A 16958-nucleotide genomic window follows, 5' to 3' on the forward strand; every position below is an offset into this window, starting at 1 on the left:
ACACAGCTATTTCAGTTTACTGTCAGAATAGGATTAAAGAAACCAGAAAATATTCACATTTGAGAAGCTGAAATCAGAGAATTTGGAATTTTTTTATTAAAAAATTACTCTAAACGATTAATCGATTATCAAAATAGTTGTCGATTACTTTAATAATCGATTAATAATCGATTCGTCGATAAATTGTTGCAGCTCTACACTTGTCATCATGGCTTTCATCAGCGAATAGAATTTCACAAACAAAAGTTAATTTTATTGTAAAAACCCTTTTATCATAAACGGTCTGACAAAATCATAAGAAAGGTAATGCTTTACTCTGGTGTAAAAAAAGAGAGGCAATTTCACAGTGAGAATGCACTAAGTACTATACAATAAGAAAATAGAATGATAGAAAAACTAAGGTTCACACATATTTTTCGCTAGTTACTACAGTAAATGGATGATTGTTGCGACGTCTTGGTGGCCAATAGGTTGAACCGTATTCTATCACCACAACATTCACAGTTTTGATTAACAGCCAACTTGTACATCATATATCTCTCTCTTAATTTTTTCTTTCAGCATCAGCAAAAAAATTATATATATACACCTATAACTAGGTGAAGCAAAGAGTTATGTCTTCCTCCATGATTATTGACGTAATTTTTAAGAGGCGTACATTTTCTGACCTTTTCTGAAAAGGTTGAACCTAGAGCACTGACTGTATATATAGACCTAGACTCATTCTTCATCTGACTGGTAGCAGTACACTCCATGCCTTTGCTGTGGTGGTGGGAAGCCAAAGCTGCGAACCCCTGCCTCAGGGGGACCGCAGTTTCTCCTTGGCCTGGTGATAGCATATCGCACACTTCCGTCAGCGAGCCAGCCGGCCTCACAGTGGTCCAGACCAGAGAGCTTCCAGGCGGCATAGAGCTGCCCCACTTTGGCCATCTCTGCTCCATGCTCCCTACAAGCCTGCTGGGCCTCTGTCAAGGTCATCTTGTGAGAGGGCTGCAGGTAGTAGACTTTACCTTTTTGAAAGAAACCACATTGATGGTGATATTTAGAAAAGTTGGATTAGGGTCTTTTTTACGTCTCAGACTTCCAACAAACCCCTTTTTCCAAGAGTTTGAAAGAAAGCTTTGTTTACCTGCTTCCTACGGGCACTGCACTAGTACTAATATATGAAAGAAACTGAAAGCATGGAGGGCAGCCTCACCTCTGAGCGGCGAGGAGAAGCAGAAGACATCGTAGTGATGGAGGTGCTGGTGCCGTCTGCCGTAGCTGCGGATCCCCGGGGCCAGGCCGTGGCCCCCACAGGGCACTCTGGGCTGGGTGATGGGGTACTGCACTGTCCCGTCAGCCAGCCAGCCTGCATTGCACCAGTTCAGGCCCTCCTTCCAGGACTGGAAGAGCTGTGTGAAGGTGGCCAAGGTGGAGTCCTGCTCCTCACAGGCCTGCCGGGCTCCCAGGAAGCTCAGGTGGTAATGACCACGAGGGTGCTGGTAGGGAAACACCACACCTGGGCGGAGAAATTCATTAAACAGCCACAAAGATGTGCTGTGTAACACAAAAAACGATATGGGCTTCAAAGCAAAAGTCTCTGCTGTGTCTTAAAAATAGTTGCATCCCTGCCTAGCCTGTATCAGACCCAGACACTATTAATATAACTAGCATTAGTATTGCTACCATTAGTATTAGTGTTTTTATTCCTTGCTCTATATCTATACTAAGTATGAGCGACAGTAGCCCTTTTTCAACCAGGGTAGTACACAGTAGTTAGCATTAAAGTGGAGGCAGCGATTCTGGAGAATGCTTGTGGTCAGAATCGCTTTTTGTCAAAATCAGTGAATATCTCCCCACGATCCGATACCTGTCTGTACAAAGTGAGCTTCATAGAAATCGGGTGTTAATGCACAGCCTAGGTTCTGTAAACTGGTATGTAAACAAAGGGGCCCATTGTAACTAGCAACATACTGGTTAACAGAGCCTAGGCAGTTGTATTTACACTGGATTTCTTTTCAGCGCACACACAGTAGGTACAGATAGCGGATCGTGATGAGATACTTACTGATTTTGACAAAAGGTGATTTTAAAAAACAAGCATTCTCCAGAATCACTGACTCCACCTTTAACACAGGGCTTTTACAAAATGACAGTGAATTATATCTCACTGCAACTAATACCTGTACAACTAAAAGATGAACTACGTTTATTTAAGATGTTCTACTGTTACTTCTCACAAGGCCATGTTGGCAGATTTGCATTGCAACGTTACATCACAGGAGAGCCTCATGGGGAAGGTAGATGTTGAATATGTTATACCTTGTAACTCCAGATAAACTGAGGAGCTCTCGTCCTCCAGTCCGTCCACCACCTCACAGCGATACCGCCCAGTATCGTTCAGCCGGAGCTCAGTCATCACCAGCGAAGCATCTCCTGGGAAATCCTGCCTGAACTGCACACGACCCCTGAACCAACAAATGTACAAACCAACCAAGACATACAATAGCTAAAATGCAGACACGATCAGACACTAATAACAAAACAAAATAATAATCATAAATTCATTCATTTGTCTTTTCCAACAAACCTGAACTCCCCATAACTCCGACTACGGGAGCCGACAGCCACCAGCACGTCTGTCTCTTGTCCCCCAGCTGCAGACAGCCAGGACCATTTGACCCGGGCCTCTCTGGGCGAGCTGGACTCAGGCTCACGCCAAAACCTGCACGGCAGCGTGGCGTTACCCCCTCTGGCTGCAAACACTGATGTTTGAGCAGAGACCACGTAGAGCTTCACACCATGGAGATTTACTGCAGGAGATACAGACATTCATTCTAGACATGTTGCACCTATATAAAAAAATATATGATGGTAGTAGATCTAACATGAACATATATTTGTATTGATCATGTGACTTCTTACTTTCTTTGTTGCCTTTTCCATTGAGAAAGTCATGGTAGAAGAAGTTGTTTTGCCTTGTGGGGCTGGAGTGAACCAGCTTGGCCCCAAACAACAGCAGCAGAGTTTGGAGGCAACACATCAACATCATTCTGATTCTCAATGGTCTCTGTGCAATCCTGAAGCCTGCTGTGGAGATAAATATGTTATGTGGGGTAGGAGTTGATTTTGGATGGTTTCACACAAGCGATGTGACGGGACAGTGCCAGTAGAGGGCAGCATGACACCATGTCCGTGAGCTCTACCTAATTTTCTAGAGAAATATAAAGTCGTCACATTTCGACTCTTGTAATCTTTAATCGTCAGGAAAATAAGTTTCTGCAATGTGGAACTAAAAAACATTGCTTACAATTATAATATAGTAATGTCGAATCATAGCTTTCAGCTGATGAAGCAAACTACATCTACATTGCAGGTAGACTATGTCCTTACTATTTAAAATGTTAACCTTTGTATCCTTAGCCAGTATTTAAAGGTTATCTCATCATATCTACCACGTGCAACACTTTTAAAAATGTTGACTCGGTTTAAGGACATAGCACACCTGGACAACAGGTGAAAACAAACAACTAAAATAGCTAGCCCACCTGCAAACGGTCCCTGTTATTAACAGATCACATTTATATGTATTCTCTTCACTTACCACAGGCCTTTGGTATTCTGCTCGCGAGATTTAATTTTCCTCAAAAAAAGTTTTGCCGAGGAGCAAAAAAAAGGATGCGCACTGCTCGAAAGTCTATTCGGAACAAAACAGTGATTCCGAGAGCTGCCGATGCGCAGTGTGTTTCTCGCCAAAGAAGAAAAAGGCACAACCGTGATTTAGTGGGTTGGTCAGTCTCCTGCATTCTTTCAGTCGTTGATAAAGGTGCAGGTGGGATCAGCTAATAATGACAGTGTCTTCGAATCTCTCGCTGAAGAATGTAGGGTTACGCTGATATGTCGTTTTGGATGGAAGGCCCCCACCTGTGTGTGTGTTTCACCAGCCAGTAAATTAAATTAGAGAGGGGCAATGATATGCCCGATACGATGAAGCCCACAGCTTAATTCACCAGTGTTTTACATTCACAATTTATTTAGATGCATATAGAGACAGACATAAATCGGGTGTAGGTTTGAAATATTTCTATCAATTGTATTTGTCCCATTTCCCATGTCCCATGTTATTCAAAGATAACCATCCAGTTTTGGGGGAGTTTTTTTCTCAGATAGTTACTGCTTATTTGGGTGATCATGAACTGAAGTAGGCTATAGCACATTTTCATTTGATAACATCTTACACTGTAGTTGATGAGCAGGTAAATTACTGTCTTAATGCCCACATGAGCTGTTTTAGTAGCCTCATTTTCCCAACAACATAAGTTACAGAATTTTGTTTTTACATGGACCAACCACAACAAATAATGTCCTTTTTTGGGAAGAAAAATCCTTTGCACCTCCCTCAACTCTGAAAGCAACTGTTAATTACGGAGGGCCCCCTGCATTGGCTCCAGCTGGCTGCTGTGTTTTCCAAGTAGCACTATGATCTTTTTTTACGAGACACCCTGCCATGTTGTGATAAAACATACAGGAGATACACATCCACAAACAGTAAGCATGGACATTCAAAGCCAGGACACATGTGTTAGAGATGATCTGTCATCCACCACATCCATTGCACAGAGATGAAAGCTGTTGCCAGGGGCCAAACATACCAGGACTGTAGGCTCTGCAGGGATATGAGGGGCTAACAGGGTGTAATTACTCTTGTAAACAGCAGGACAAAAGCCTGCTAGTTCAGTATGGTGAAGACTCAACACATCTTCTGCGTGGTTCGGACAACTGCGAATCAAACACAAATACCTAGTTCCCTTTTAGAATAGCTTTGGAAAGTGATATGTTAGAAAAGGAGGTCTTCTTTCTCACCTTATGCCTCTGAGATGAAACCTCAAAACACTGAGATGCCATCTTAAAATGACAATGGCACTGTATTTTTAATAAGCATGTTCAGTTCCACTGCTGCTCCCTTTGTGTCCCCCTGTACGTGGCCTTGCTGGCCTTGTCTGTTCATGCAATAACCCGCCACCAAAATCCACTTCGGCATGGGACAATGTCTGACCAGAATGGGCCTCTATGGTCATGATGGCCAGTAGTGGGAAGTAAACTGTGATGCTACTGGTTACGTTCACATTTATAATAGTTCATACACAAAAAAGCATGACAAAGACATGTTTTGTGTCTCTTGTTTGGAGAAAAAAAAAACACACACACAATAATTTATTTTGACATTTAATAAATGATCTCAGTTCAAGACCAACAATTAATAACAATAAAAAAGATTGTAAACAATATTTATTTTCTACACACCTTTCTACATGTTTCACATTTGTTGTAAAAAGGGCTGAACTGCAACGACATTATTAGGGAGAATGAAGCGGATAAATCTGCTGAAATGAAATGCATTAAAAAACAGACAATGCAAAAAGCCCCTCAGTTTATCAGTCCATCATGTGATTGACAGAGCAGTGTGCTGCAGTTCAAATTAGAAAGTTAAAATGATCTAATCTTGGGGACATATTATCTAATCAACATATACTTATTATTGCACAGGCCCTGTGTCAATCTGCTAGTGTGTGCCCTAAAGTAACTAAACAGCAGCTTAGAAATGTGCTTAGATATGGTAAGTGTGCTGCTGAGGATGTTTGTCATCTGTCTTTATGCAGACCGTTAAAACCAGACTGGAGGGGCTGTTAGAGGAAGCTCGGGAAATGTTGAAAACTGGCAATTAAGCCTGATGTACAACTGGAGGAGCTGAAGAAGGGCATTATTATCATGTCTTTTAAGACTTTAAAAAATACTGAAATCAATGGATTGGATTCCTAGAAGTAGCAAATAACATGGACTAAGAGCAATTAATGGCTATTAAAGTTAAAACCATGGATACTTCATAGAAGATTCAATGTCAAGCAAAGTCTATTAACATCAAAATAAAAAAGGGTCACTAGTCAGAAAGCGCTACAAGTGTGAACAGTCCCAGCAGCCAATCAAATCTTGATCCAGAGAAACAAATGGGAGAAGATGTATTTCTCTTCTGTGGTTTGATAAGGGACCGGAAGAGGATGGAGGACTTAGACTGATGAGCTCTCTAGTCGTCGCAGCCGAGCAGCTCCATACGCAGCGTAATGCGCTCATGCCACTCCCAGGGGACAACGCGAACATACCGGGCGTAGAACGGAGGCTCGAATAGGTTCTTCTTATGGGTGTTGTTGTCGATGTTGCCTTGGAAAAGCTGCAAAATACATTTTAAGGTTATGGTTGAAGTAAAATAAGGGCAAAAGCTATTAAATATAAAGCAAGTTCTGTTAAATTTTTCCTAACAACAATTCTGTTCCAGGCCTAGCCAAACCACAATACATTCTGCGAATGCATTCACACAAAAATGTCTTACTCATTGTCAACCAAACTGAGCTGTGCTGCTTTCTTTCTAACAAAGTTACGGTCCCAACCAGACGTTCAGACAAGGCCCCCAGGGCAGCATCATTATGTCACCTTGTAAAAACAAACATCAAAGTATGTTTTAGACTTTAATTGGATCTTCTGGTTGCAGCCATAGTAGCTCAAATGGTCAAAAATGTCCAAAGTCTGTCCACAGAAAGAGGAGAATGGGCCTGACATTCCTCTAGCAAGAGCCAAAGATATAAATGAAAAAATATATAATGTAAAAAAGTATATTAGTAAAAATAAATTTTGGAGGATTCACATGTTGTCTGACCTTATCTTTGTCTGTGTTCTCCTCCTTCACCGTACTCCACGAGTCTCCGTCGTTGCTGTAAGCCACTTTAAACACAGACACAAACTGCACCACGCCAAAGTCCTTGGCCCCCTGCGTGATGATGCCCGTGAGGCGCTTGGTCTTCTCTAGATCCACCTATTGGAAGAAAACATTTGATACTCTGCAACATCTGCCAGGGAGCTTCAATGGCATTTAACCCAAAGATGATATATGTCCCCCCCTTTACCTGGATCCACTCTGAGCGGTTGTTGTGGGCAGGTGTCCAGGCGTTGGTCTTTCCCTGCTTATCCAGCCGGGCGAACTGAGGGTGCCACGTGAAGGTGTCGATGCCCCATGTGCGGAAAGAGCTGGAGGCCGAAAGCTGCCCATCAGAGACCAGCCGAGACTTCATCCCCAGAGCCTCCGAACAACCTACCGCGTTTGAATAAGCTGTGAATTCAAATCGGAAAGACGGAGGGAGGGAAGGAAGGGAGGGAAGGGAAAACCCAAGCGACAGAAAGATAAATAATGATTACACCCAAAGAAAAGATCAATTGACTGTGACTGATTAAAATCACCTTTTACAACCACCACAAAGCGGAAGGAGCAGAAATAGTAAAGAGGAAGGATGCATGCAATAAAGTGCAGAGAGCTGCAGTGCATATGCATATGTGTGTGTATGTTCACTTTTGTTCCTCTGTTAATGTTTAAGCTCTTGTATTCCAAAGAGTGACAAAATAACTGCATTGGAAAAAAATCATGAATGTGTGTTTCTATTGTGTGGGTGTGCTTGGAATGGCTGCTTGAATTGCCGCGTAGTGAAGTCCACCCACAGAATACTGTGTGCATAGTGCTCTTTATGTTATTTCACACCACGGCTAGTTGGAAAGCCATGTTATGTACAGTAGTTAAAATAAAGTCTTCGGCTGTGTTTTTGCTTGTCAAGAAGAAATCAGGACAGTAAAACAAAAGACAGAGTTTAACAGAAGAGATTTTCCACACTTTTTCCCGCTTCAGGAAATAAAACTTTTTTTTGTTCAAAATGGAAGGTTCACATCGGTTAAAACTCGACTTGACTTCAACTGTACTGTAGGTCATCTGTTCTTTAAAAAATAATTTTAGCAAGATTTGCATTTTTCTTCACCATTATTATCTACCAAGTCCTTTTCTTCCAGATATTATTTTGGCATGTTTACTTTTTATTAGACAGCCTGGAGAGGAAATGGGGTAGAGAGGGGGATGACATGCAGAGAACGACCACAGGCCGGATTCGAACCCGGGTCTGCTGTGACGAGGACTAAGCCACTAGGGGGACGCTCTTACCACTACACCACGAGCGCCCCATCTGCCAAGTTCTGAACCTGCTGCTGTGTGCTTTGAAGCAGTGTTGGGTGTGTTTTCTGTGTGTTTTTACCGTTGAGTTCACAGCCCACCAGCTCCATGCGCAGCGTGCAGGCCCTGCGGCAAACCACAGGGACGATGCGGAGGTACTGGGCCACAATGGGAGGGTCGAAAAGGTTGGTCTTTGTGCTGTCGTTATCTGTGTTGCCCACGAAAACCTGCAGCGCACGGACACAGGGAACTTAAGTTGAGTTTGCCACTGTTTGAAGATGGTGTGATACAGTGAGCAGATAAATAACAGCATTGAGTCGTTTTAACCTTGTCCCTCCGCTGGCCCTCCTCTCTGTAAGTGGTATAGGCGTTTCCATCGAAGCTGCTTGCCACCTTGAAGGCCTTGATGAACTCGGCGGCGCCCATGCGGCTGGCACCCTGAGTGATGATGCCGGTCAGTCGCATCTTCTTTTGCACATTGATCTGTTGTTGACAAAAGGGTCAAAGTGTTAGTGGATTGGACTTCACTGGTCAGCCCCTCGCCAGGGTTGTTCACAGCGTTCTATTCGCTCACCTCGATCCAGGGGTTCCTGTCGTGTGCGGCCGACGTCCAGGCGTTCACGATGCCTTGGTTGTTGAGTCGAGCCAACTCCGGCCCCCACCGCTGCAGACCCAGGACACCGTAGTGAACGGAAGACGCTGAAATCTGGGACTCGACGATTGCTCCTCCCTCCATCCCCAGCAGGGATATGCAACCTGGGGACACACAGTCACTAAAATGGTATCGAGGTTTTCAGATTTACTCCTGTTTAGTTTTTCTTTTCTTTTTTGTTGGGGAGGTTGGTCGCTTAATGATTTTACTATTTTTACGTCTTCACAGTTTAAATTACAGTGAAAATATTTTGAAGTCCACCGTGTCCATTGGAAACCAAAAGTTAACATTTAATATGATAGAAAAAGCTTTAGCTTGTATTTCAGATTTCCACTTAAAAATAAAAAATAAATCTTTGACTTTAAAATATGCTTGAGGAAACTCTTGGTAAAGTATACTATCTCAGGATATTCACTGCTCTTTAGAATACTAATTAATACATTTCCTAAACACACAGTATTTTGTCATTTAGCCAATTCCACAAACATAGTATTTGATGTTTTTTTATTTTTTTAAGTTCCTTTTATTAAAAAAACGTGTCAGAGAGAATTCTGTGAAAGGGGTAGTTAGTGAACGTACGGAGCTGGCACTGCTTCCCGACATACGGTGAGGGGCACCGGCAGGTGTAGTCTCCATCAAGATCTCGACATGTCCCTCCATTTTTACAAGGCTGGTTGAGGCACTCATTCACATCTGAAAAAAGGCATCAACTTACTGTGTTATTTACAGCTCCTCAAACTTACTTTTAAATCACCAATCGGTGAAATATTGGAACACAATAATCTTTTATTTAAAAAGGGAGGATTGTTAGAGACGTGGTGCACACCTGCCCACAAAGAGAGAGAGGGGGGACAATAGCCTCACTGTGTCTCCATCACACAGCTGGTGACAACATCTAACATGATGAGAGAAATGCCCCAGAGGGCAACACTAAGGCAATGGAAACCTCTTGGCAATCAGTTTATAAAGGTGCACAGAAGGTTAGGGGTGAAAGGGGTTATTTTGTGCAATGACTCAATGAATGTGCACAGAGATGAACACTTTAAAATATATTTTGTGTTTCAGATGAAAGGGAATTTAGTCAATGGAGGTCCTATCTGTGAGGTTTTTACAGCTTTTTCTACTTTTCTCCACAGTAACCATGCCAACAAAACAGAGTATGTGCTCACTTTCTGTATCCTCTTGGAACACTGTACATGTAATGCTATCTGATCTCCACAAGGTGTCAGGCTTGCACAGCATGTCTACATGGTTCTTCGAGAGCAGTGGGAGCAATGCATCATTTCAGCTGGAGAGAGCAGCAAAGATAATACATAGACTATTCAGTCTAAGACCAAACCAATAACAGACCTGACTGCCAATACTTCTGTCTTTATAGAGATCGATTTTCTAGTCCTTGAGGGACACCAGGGCCCAGTCGTTCATAAAGTTTAATCTAGAACAGAATGATCCAGATTTTTTGCTATAATGCTACCATAATACGGCTTGTGTTTGCAAAGTAATATTGCACATTAAGAATCATTGTATTAAAATGCTCTGCAGTGTTCATGTCACTTCAAAAAATTAAATTCAGAAGAAAAATGATGAATGAAATCTTTGTCCAACCTGTTTTCACCAACTCACTAACCCTCAGAAAACTCTCCTAGACTTCAGACCTGAAGCAGATGACAGGTTGACGTAATGCCACATGGGTCTGTCTTTAATTCTTGTTCCTGTTAACACTAAGAGGATTGGTCACAACATAGAAACATATGCCGGTGATGGCTGCGACAACACTACCACATCGTAACACCAAGAATCAGGTGATCCTACTGAGAAGGACTATGAAGTAACCTTACTGACTCGGTTTGGGATTACCTTTCACATGTTTTGACAGCCCTGTTGACAGGACCTTAACCCCAAGTAGACGTGAGTTAAATGAATACGGTCAGGAATATGCCATTTAATTTCCCCTATGTTTATAGTGTGACTTGCAGGAGACATAGACATAGACATAGTCTAACAAACTATGTTCAACTCTGCCACCTCTGAAATACTATTCAACTACTATCATATGATTTGTGTAAACTGTGCATGTACTGAACACAATATACAGTAGGTGACACGTCCCACCTCAGTCCAGCATCTCAACACCAGGCTGGCCAATGATGTCTGACTTCATCAAAATGAGAAAATGTCTGGGAGTAGATGACTACACTGCACAAACACCACAGTTGTTGGTCAGCTAGTGGGCTTTGGGGTTGATACAAAAATAACTCTTCAGAAAAGAATACGGTAGAAAACTAACAAACTATAACTACATGCATCTTTTTCTTCAGTTGTATCTAGCTCCCAGCAGTCACACACACACACACACAAAGCGAATAATGTGTTTCAATTTCAAAGTATGTCTGTTAGTCAAAATGACCCAATTTCCTTTTTTTTCTCTTCTACTAATAAACCTAAACTTCAGCTACAATTCTAAGCAAATGTAGTCATCATATCAACAGAGTAAAAGAGGATTCAGTATTTCCAAATTCTTCAGCTGATTTGGTCAAGCCTAAGCTCAGTCATTAATGCAGTTTTTGAACCCGTGTGAAAGGCGTCTGCATGCTAAGAGACTTGGAGCGCTCTTTTACTAATTAGCCACATAGAAAGACTGCAGGAGCTGCTGAATGAGAGCCTTTCATTAGGCTGCTGAGCTGACTATGCGTCTCCATGACAGCGTGGAAAAATCTTACGTGTTCCGCCCTTTAGAGAAATCTGCTGAAAGTGGAGCCCACTGCTATTTGTATTGCTCCACCTTCTGTTTTAAATGCTTGAAAAAAACTTTGACACCTATTTGCTTATTATTATTTTGTAATAGAATTGATCAATTGTATTATCATTTTAATCCAGATAGATTAAATGTTTCAATCTATGTCAGACTGTCTAAATGTTTCAATAGTTTTGTCTCTTCATGAGCTTGTTTTTTGATGTAATTGGATTGTATATTGTGCTTGTGTTGTTGTTTTTGCTTTGCATTTGTTTGACTCGACATCATTGCAAATGAGGGTCACCCCTCAATTGATCTCTTGAGTATAAATAAAGGTTTAATTAAATGAAAAATGAAAGGTCATAAAATCTTTTCTGAATGATTAATCCTTCATGTCATGCAAGATATCTCCTTTCGAAAGTGGCAAAGGGGGCAAAGTTTCACACTCAACTGAGAGTAAATCTTTATATATATATTGTGATGGTGAATGTACTGTAAATGTGTAGTTGTATAGGAGCACAGTCACTGAAGCCATCGAGGAGTTACTTACTGATCTGGCAGTGCGCTCCCTCGAAGCCTGGCTGGCACTTGCAGATGTACTCGTTGAAAACGTCTCCCCGTCTGGTCGGAGCAATGACCTCGCAAGACCCATCGTTCTTACATGGGTTTGGACTGCAGGGTCCTGAGAGAAGGAAGAAGGGAAAAGTATGGTAGGAGTTATCAAGTGTAGTATGTCCAACAGTTTTTTTGCTATTAAAAATGAAAGTTTCCCTATTGGTTAAACCTGTCTCTGTCAGGTTGCAGGTGTCTCCAGCGAAGCCGTCCGGGCAGATGCAGATGAACGGATCATCTCCCACCCCGGTCACACACGTTCCTCCATTGTGGCACTGATTCACCTCGCAGTACTCTCCTGGGCGACAGGAGTGAGGAAAACAGGGTATAAAAAAATACACCCTACAACACTTTACACCAGTTCAAAATACAGCCACCACCACTAATGCAATTCATAGTCGTCCCCATTTTCTTGTACAATGATAGTGTTACCGTGGACACCACAGATACAATGCAGCACATATTGTTGTTTTGAATCAATTGTGGTCTATTGAATGGGGATGGGGAAACTCCTTCTCGTCGTCTGATCTTGTTATGCTATCGATCGCTGTGCCTCTCTCAAACACCAAGTTACATAGCCTAGTATGAATGGAAAGAGCTACGTTCTGGGAAATTATTGACTTCAGTAGGTTAAAGAGAAGAAAGAATAATGGTAGATTGAGGTGAATACAAAGAACAAGTGCCACCAATTAACCATAAAGTCTTTCCAGAAACACATGTAAAAGGTGCCCTCTAGTAAAATTAGTATTTGCACCTTCATAAAGTCGGGGGATAGATGTTAAAAACAAAAACAAAAAAGGTGAACCGAAGCAGAACAGAAGCAGCAGAGCCTGAGATATCCTGACTTGTAGTGTAAAGAAGAGTAAAATGTAGGTCAAGACTCCAAAACACAGGGTCCCACATTCCCAAGGCTTAAATTCAACAGAGTCTCCCTCCCGATTTGCCCAAACTCCACAGCTCTCCGTTTAGTAGTAAAGCCTTTCTGCTTTGTATAGTCTTCTCAAGCCAAGGCCACCCCGGTGACACTACCAGGACTCTCACTGGCTGCATAGTGATCGTGCGAGAAAATGATTTTTACATTTGGTTGACTGTCCTTTTAATAGCGGAGTTTGGGATATTGTCGTTTTGGCACATTTGTGGTCAGAGCTCACTAAATTTGTACAGTTTATAGCATCCGTATTGGGAAGGAGCAAAATAGTGATCTACTGTGATTCCTTTTTGTTGCTGAAGCGCCTGGGTATTTAACAACGTTGGTGAAGCAGCTAAGGCTGTGAGGCCCAAAGTGCTGAGTCACGTGTTTCCTTTTTTGCTTTTTGAATATTTTCTTTTTTCGAGAGTGTATACCTAAAATTCAATGTGTAGCATAAATGTGATATTGAGTATGTGACCGTGATCAGTTTGCCTGTTTCTTACTCCAACACACCTCACAGTTGTTGTCACACCTCTGAGAACTGGACAGACTGGCTCTGCGACAGAAGTGACATGTTTCAGCATGAGAACACATCCGATCACGACCATTTTGAAGATGCAATTGACTAGAGAATAACAATCTATGCAGCAGAACCATAATGTTTTGTGTGGTTTATGAAAATACTTACAATGGAGTTCATTGCGTAAGCAAAATCCTAAGAAACGCACTGTGGTTAAATGTTGCAATCAAAGTTGTATAAAGAAGCACTAAAAGTATTTTGTTTTCTTCAGCTCTATTTAAAAAATGCTGCTAGTATCTATTGTATATATACTGAATAATATTTGGTAATTGATTGATTTCTAATGGAAAATGTGAACAATATTTTCTAAAGACAACACATTTGTAGGTGTAAAAAACTGAAGGCCTACGTGTCTGTGAGCAGGATTAAGAGCTTGCAGGATTAGCCGGCTGCATAGATGCGCGCAGCTCTTTAAGAAAGAGGAGTTATACAACATGACAGTGCAGCAGCTCAAAATTGGATCAAGAGACCCAGCCCACCTGACTGACAGGTGGGCAATGAGCAAAGCAAAAGCCTCCCTAGACGTACACAAACATCATGGCGGCAGAAGACACCCCAAACATCTAGACTATTCCAGATTTGGCTCAGAGCATTTAAAGTGCCACTGGTTGGTGGCACATTTCCAGGATGAATTAAAATGTAGGTGAGTAGACAGCTGGTTGATGTTGGCTCTGGACGAGAGCACATATGGTGTTATTTCCCTCTCCGTCTGCACCTCCTCCATTGGGGCAATAATACATTCAATTATAAGCTCAAATAAAATGTGTAGACCTATCATCACATTTCACAAACAAATCTGTACCATGGATGGCACATGAAAGGAGAAAAAATAGCCTACTCAATAACTGTTCACTAGTGCAATTAACATTTCTTTCACCAACCTGCCCTACAAGATAACCACTGTTATCAAAATAAAACGTATAATAACAGAGTCTCACATGTAATAACAGAGTGATCTCACATTTAGACACTCATTCTACCATGACGATAACAACAGAGTGGGATGAAATCTAACAAATAGGCTACATAGTGACTGAGCACTCAAGGTTTAAGTTATTTAAATTGATGTGGTTAAGTAGCCTACTTTTTTTTTAAATGCCAAATGAGAGTAGCTAGTGTAATTGTGTTAAAACAGCTTGCAACTCCAGTTTAATGACCCCACTTCTCCCAATGCATTGAAACACAACAGGAAAAAATATAGCCTAGGCTACTAGATCATTAGATGAGTCAGTAAAAGGAAAATGGGAAATAAGACTGGGATGCACAACACGAAGCCAAAGACGCCTTGTGGATATGGAAAAAGTGTGTGATGTGATGTCTGGTGTTGTAGAAGAAGAAACCTTTGAGATAGGCCTACTATGTCTAGCCTACTACAGGAACAGTCAACATGGGGATTTCTGTAAGATGACTGCGATTCAATGATTAGATATTGCGCTGGTTTAAAAGAATGACATGACTTACCTGTGACTGAATACAGGCAAAGTAGAAAAGTCAAAGTTGATGAAATCGCTTTGATTAAGTTTCCGGGACGTTTCATATTTGTTTACCCTGACTTTGTACTGTACGATTGTTTGTCCGGAGCAAAGCGGCGCCGCTTTACGTCCAGTGCTGCCTTAACGTGCCGTAGGAAATCTCAGAATGCCGACTCCGGTGTAAAGGAACGACGAAGTGATAAATGACGGAGCCGGGTGAATTAACGACATGTGACGTTACCTTACAGGGGCGGAGAGCTCGGGGACGTGTCAGTAAACACTTTGACAGTTAGGGCTACGACTGAAACGTTTCCTTGCATAGGCCTACTCAATGCTTGGTAGTCTATTGATTCACTATGTTTGCTTTTTGATTCATTTAGAGGTTATACTATCGTGAGTCTTGGTCTTTCTTACAACTTTAACAACATCTGCAAATTACAATGCCAGAGAGGTTTTTTTCTTTTTTCTTTTTTTGCTTTAGGCTATAGGCCAATTTATTTTAGACATATAGGCCTAGCCCTAGATATATGGCTAGGCCTATAGCATAAAACAATTAGGCCTTGTCTATGCTAAGCATATACTATTTGTTTTTACTTATAGCCTATGTGAGCCTATATAACATTTGCTAAACACCAGCTACAGCCCTCGTGCATCTAATTATCTAAATGAATATGCTTTGGTACGACTACCTGGTGATATAAAATTAAAGTCTAGGTTGCATAGATGCCATGCCAATTATTTTTTTGTAAATAAACTGTTTTATGATGATTCAAGATTGTCATTTCAACAGACAGTACTTCCATACAGAAAATGAAACGAAATGCCGTTTCTCACTAGTGCATACAGTGTTAAAAAAAAGAATAAATAAATAATAAAAAAAAGATCAGACTCTCATATAAAACAACAAGCAAACAACAGTCCATTCAGGGGCCTTACAGCCTGTGGGAAAAAGCTGCTCAGCATCCTGCTGGATCTGCAGGGGATGCACCTGTATCTCCTCCCTGATGGCAGGAGGGAGAACAGGCTGTGGGAGGGGTGGTGAAGGTCCTTTATGATGAGCAATTGAACGCACCGCAACCCATGTTTGACAGGGTATTCAGGGTTTGAATTGCCCACACAGATTATTTTAGGGGTAGGCTATTTTATTCAGTTAGGCAGGCCTAAAACTAACAAAATAGATTGTTATGTTTCACTTGCAGGCTTCATTGGTGGTCTGGGTGAGGCACATGATGACCGGTCCCACTCAGCATCAAATCTGGATGGAAAAGTGTTAGGCCTATAATTGGACGGATTTGGTGCTTTGAATTAAGCCCTGTGGGAAAGTTCTGCATTTGACACTTGCCAAGTATTGTGGGACACAGTACCTGGCATAACCAACCCCAGGTCTAAGGCCAATTTGTTATTTGGTCCATTGCACTGGCAGGATTACTTCTAACACCAAACATTAGGAAACAGTCATTTTCTAAAATTGTCAAAAATTCTAATTTTAAAGACCATAAGTGTCCAGCCTCAAGGGATTAAGTTAATAATGAAACCAGGGGTATGATTAAACGTATAGTGTGTTACATTATCGCACCTATCTTTGATTATTAGCACTGCACATTTCACATTCTTTTTTCTAAATACTGTGGACACGTTCCTATTTTGTGTTATAGTCAAAAATGACATTTTAGAGATTTCAAAACACTTGTACTGTGAATTGTATGTTAAATATCTGCTTAGACTCTCAAGCTTGTGAAATTACATTTTGCACTAGTTATCAATGATGGGAACAGGTTGTTTACTCCAAAAATGGAAACCAAGCCTTCACATGATACTCCATCCTTATATATTTGTATCCACCATTGTTATCTTTAGTGTTTCAGCTTGTTGTAGCTGGGACTCTACTCTGAGTGTTGACTCGCTTTTGCTTAAACTATTATTTTCATCAAATAAGGAAATATTCATGTCTGAAGATTTGTATTTATTCTCACTG

At 41.4% G+C, this 16958-nt stretch overlaps 2 protein-coding genes across 3 annotated transcripts; both read right to left on the bottom strand.

Moving 5' to 3' along the window:
* Nucleotides 1-720: 720 nt before the first annotated feature.
* Nucleotides 721-3034, bottom strand: LOC307251042 (hyaluronan and proteoglycan link protein 3-like; the record flags this gene model as incomplete). Its single annotated transcript, XM_080028346.1, has 5 exons — nucleotides 721-1010; nucleotides 1199-1501; nucleotides 2305-2450; nucleotides 2573-2795; nucleotides 2908-3034. The coding sequence occupies 5 exons, from the start codon at nucleotides 3032-3034 to the stop codon at nucleotides 721-723; spliced, it is 1089 nt and encodes a 362-aa protein (XP_079884472.1).
* A 2167-nt stretch (nucleotides 3035-5201) lies between these two features.
* Nucleotides 5202-15142, bottom strand: LOC307253696 (lactadherin-like). 2 transcript variants are annotated; one of them, XM_080031830.1, is made up of 10 exons: nucleotides 14973-15142; nucleotides 12194-12319; nucleotides 11960-12091; nucleotides 9255-9368; nucleotides 8598-8779; nucleotides 8351-8506; nucleotides 8106-8250; nucleotides 6939-7123; nucleotides 6692-6847; nucleotides 5202-6208 (listed from the first exon to the last, which is right to left on the bottom strand). In XM_080031830.1, exons 1-10 carry the CDS (start codon nucleotides 15046-15048, stop codon nucleotides 6065-6067), a joined length of 1416 nt encoding a protein of 471 aa, XP_079887956.1. In that variant the 5' UTR covers nucleotides 15049-15142; the 3' UTR covers nucleotides 5202-6064. The 2 variants fall into 2 exon arrangements, with proteins under 2 accessions (XP_079887956.1, XP_079887955.1); XM_080031829.1 differs by having other exon boundaries at nucleotides 6939-7141.
* Between the last annotated feature and the right edge of the window lie 1816 nt (nucleotides 15143-16958).

Source organism: Ammodytes marinus, assembly GCF_949987685.1.
Source record: "Ammodytes marinus genome assembly, chromosome: 1".
In the NCBI taxonomy this organism is placed as follows: Eukaryota; Metazoa; Chordata; class Actinopteri; order Uranoscopiformes; family Ammodytidae; genus Ammodytes; species Ammodytes marinus.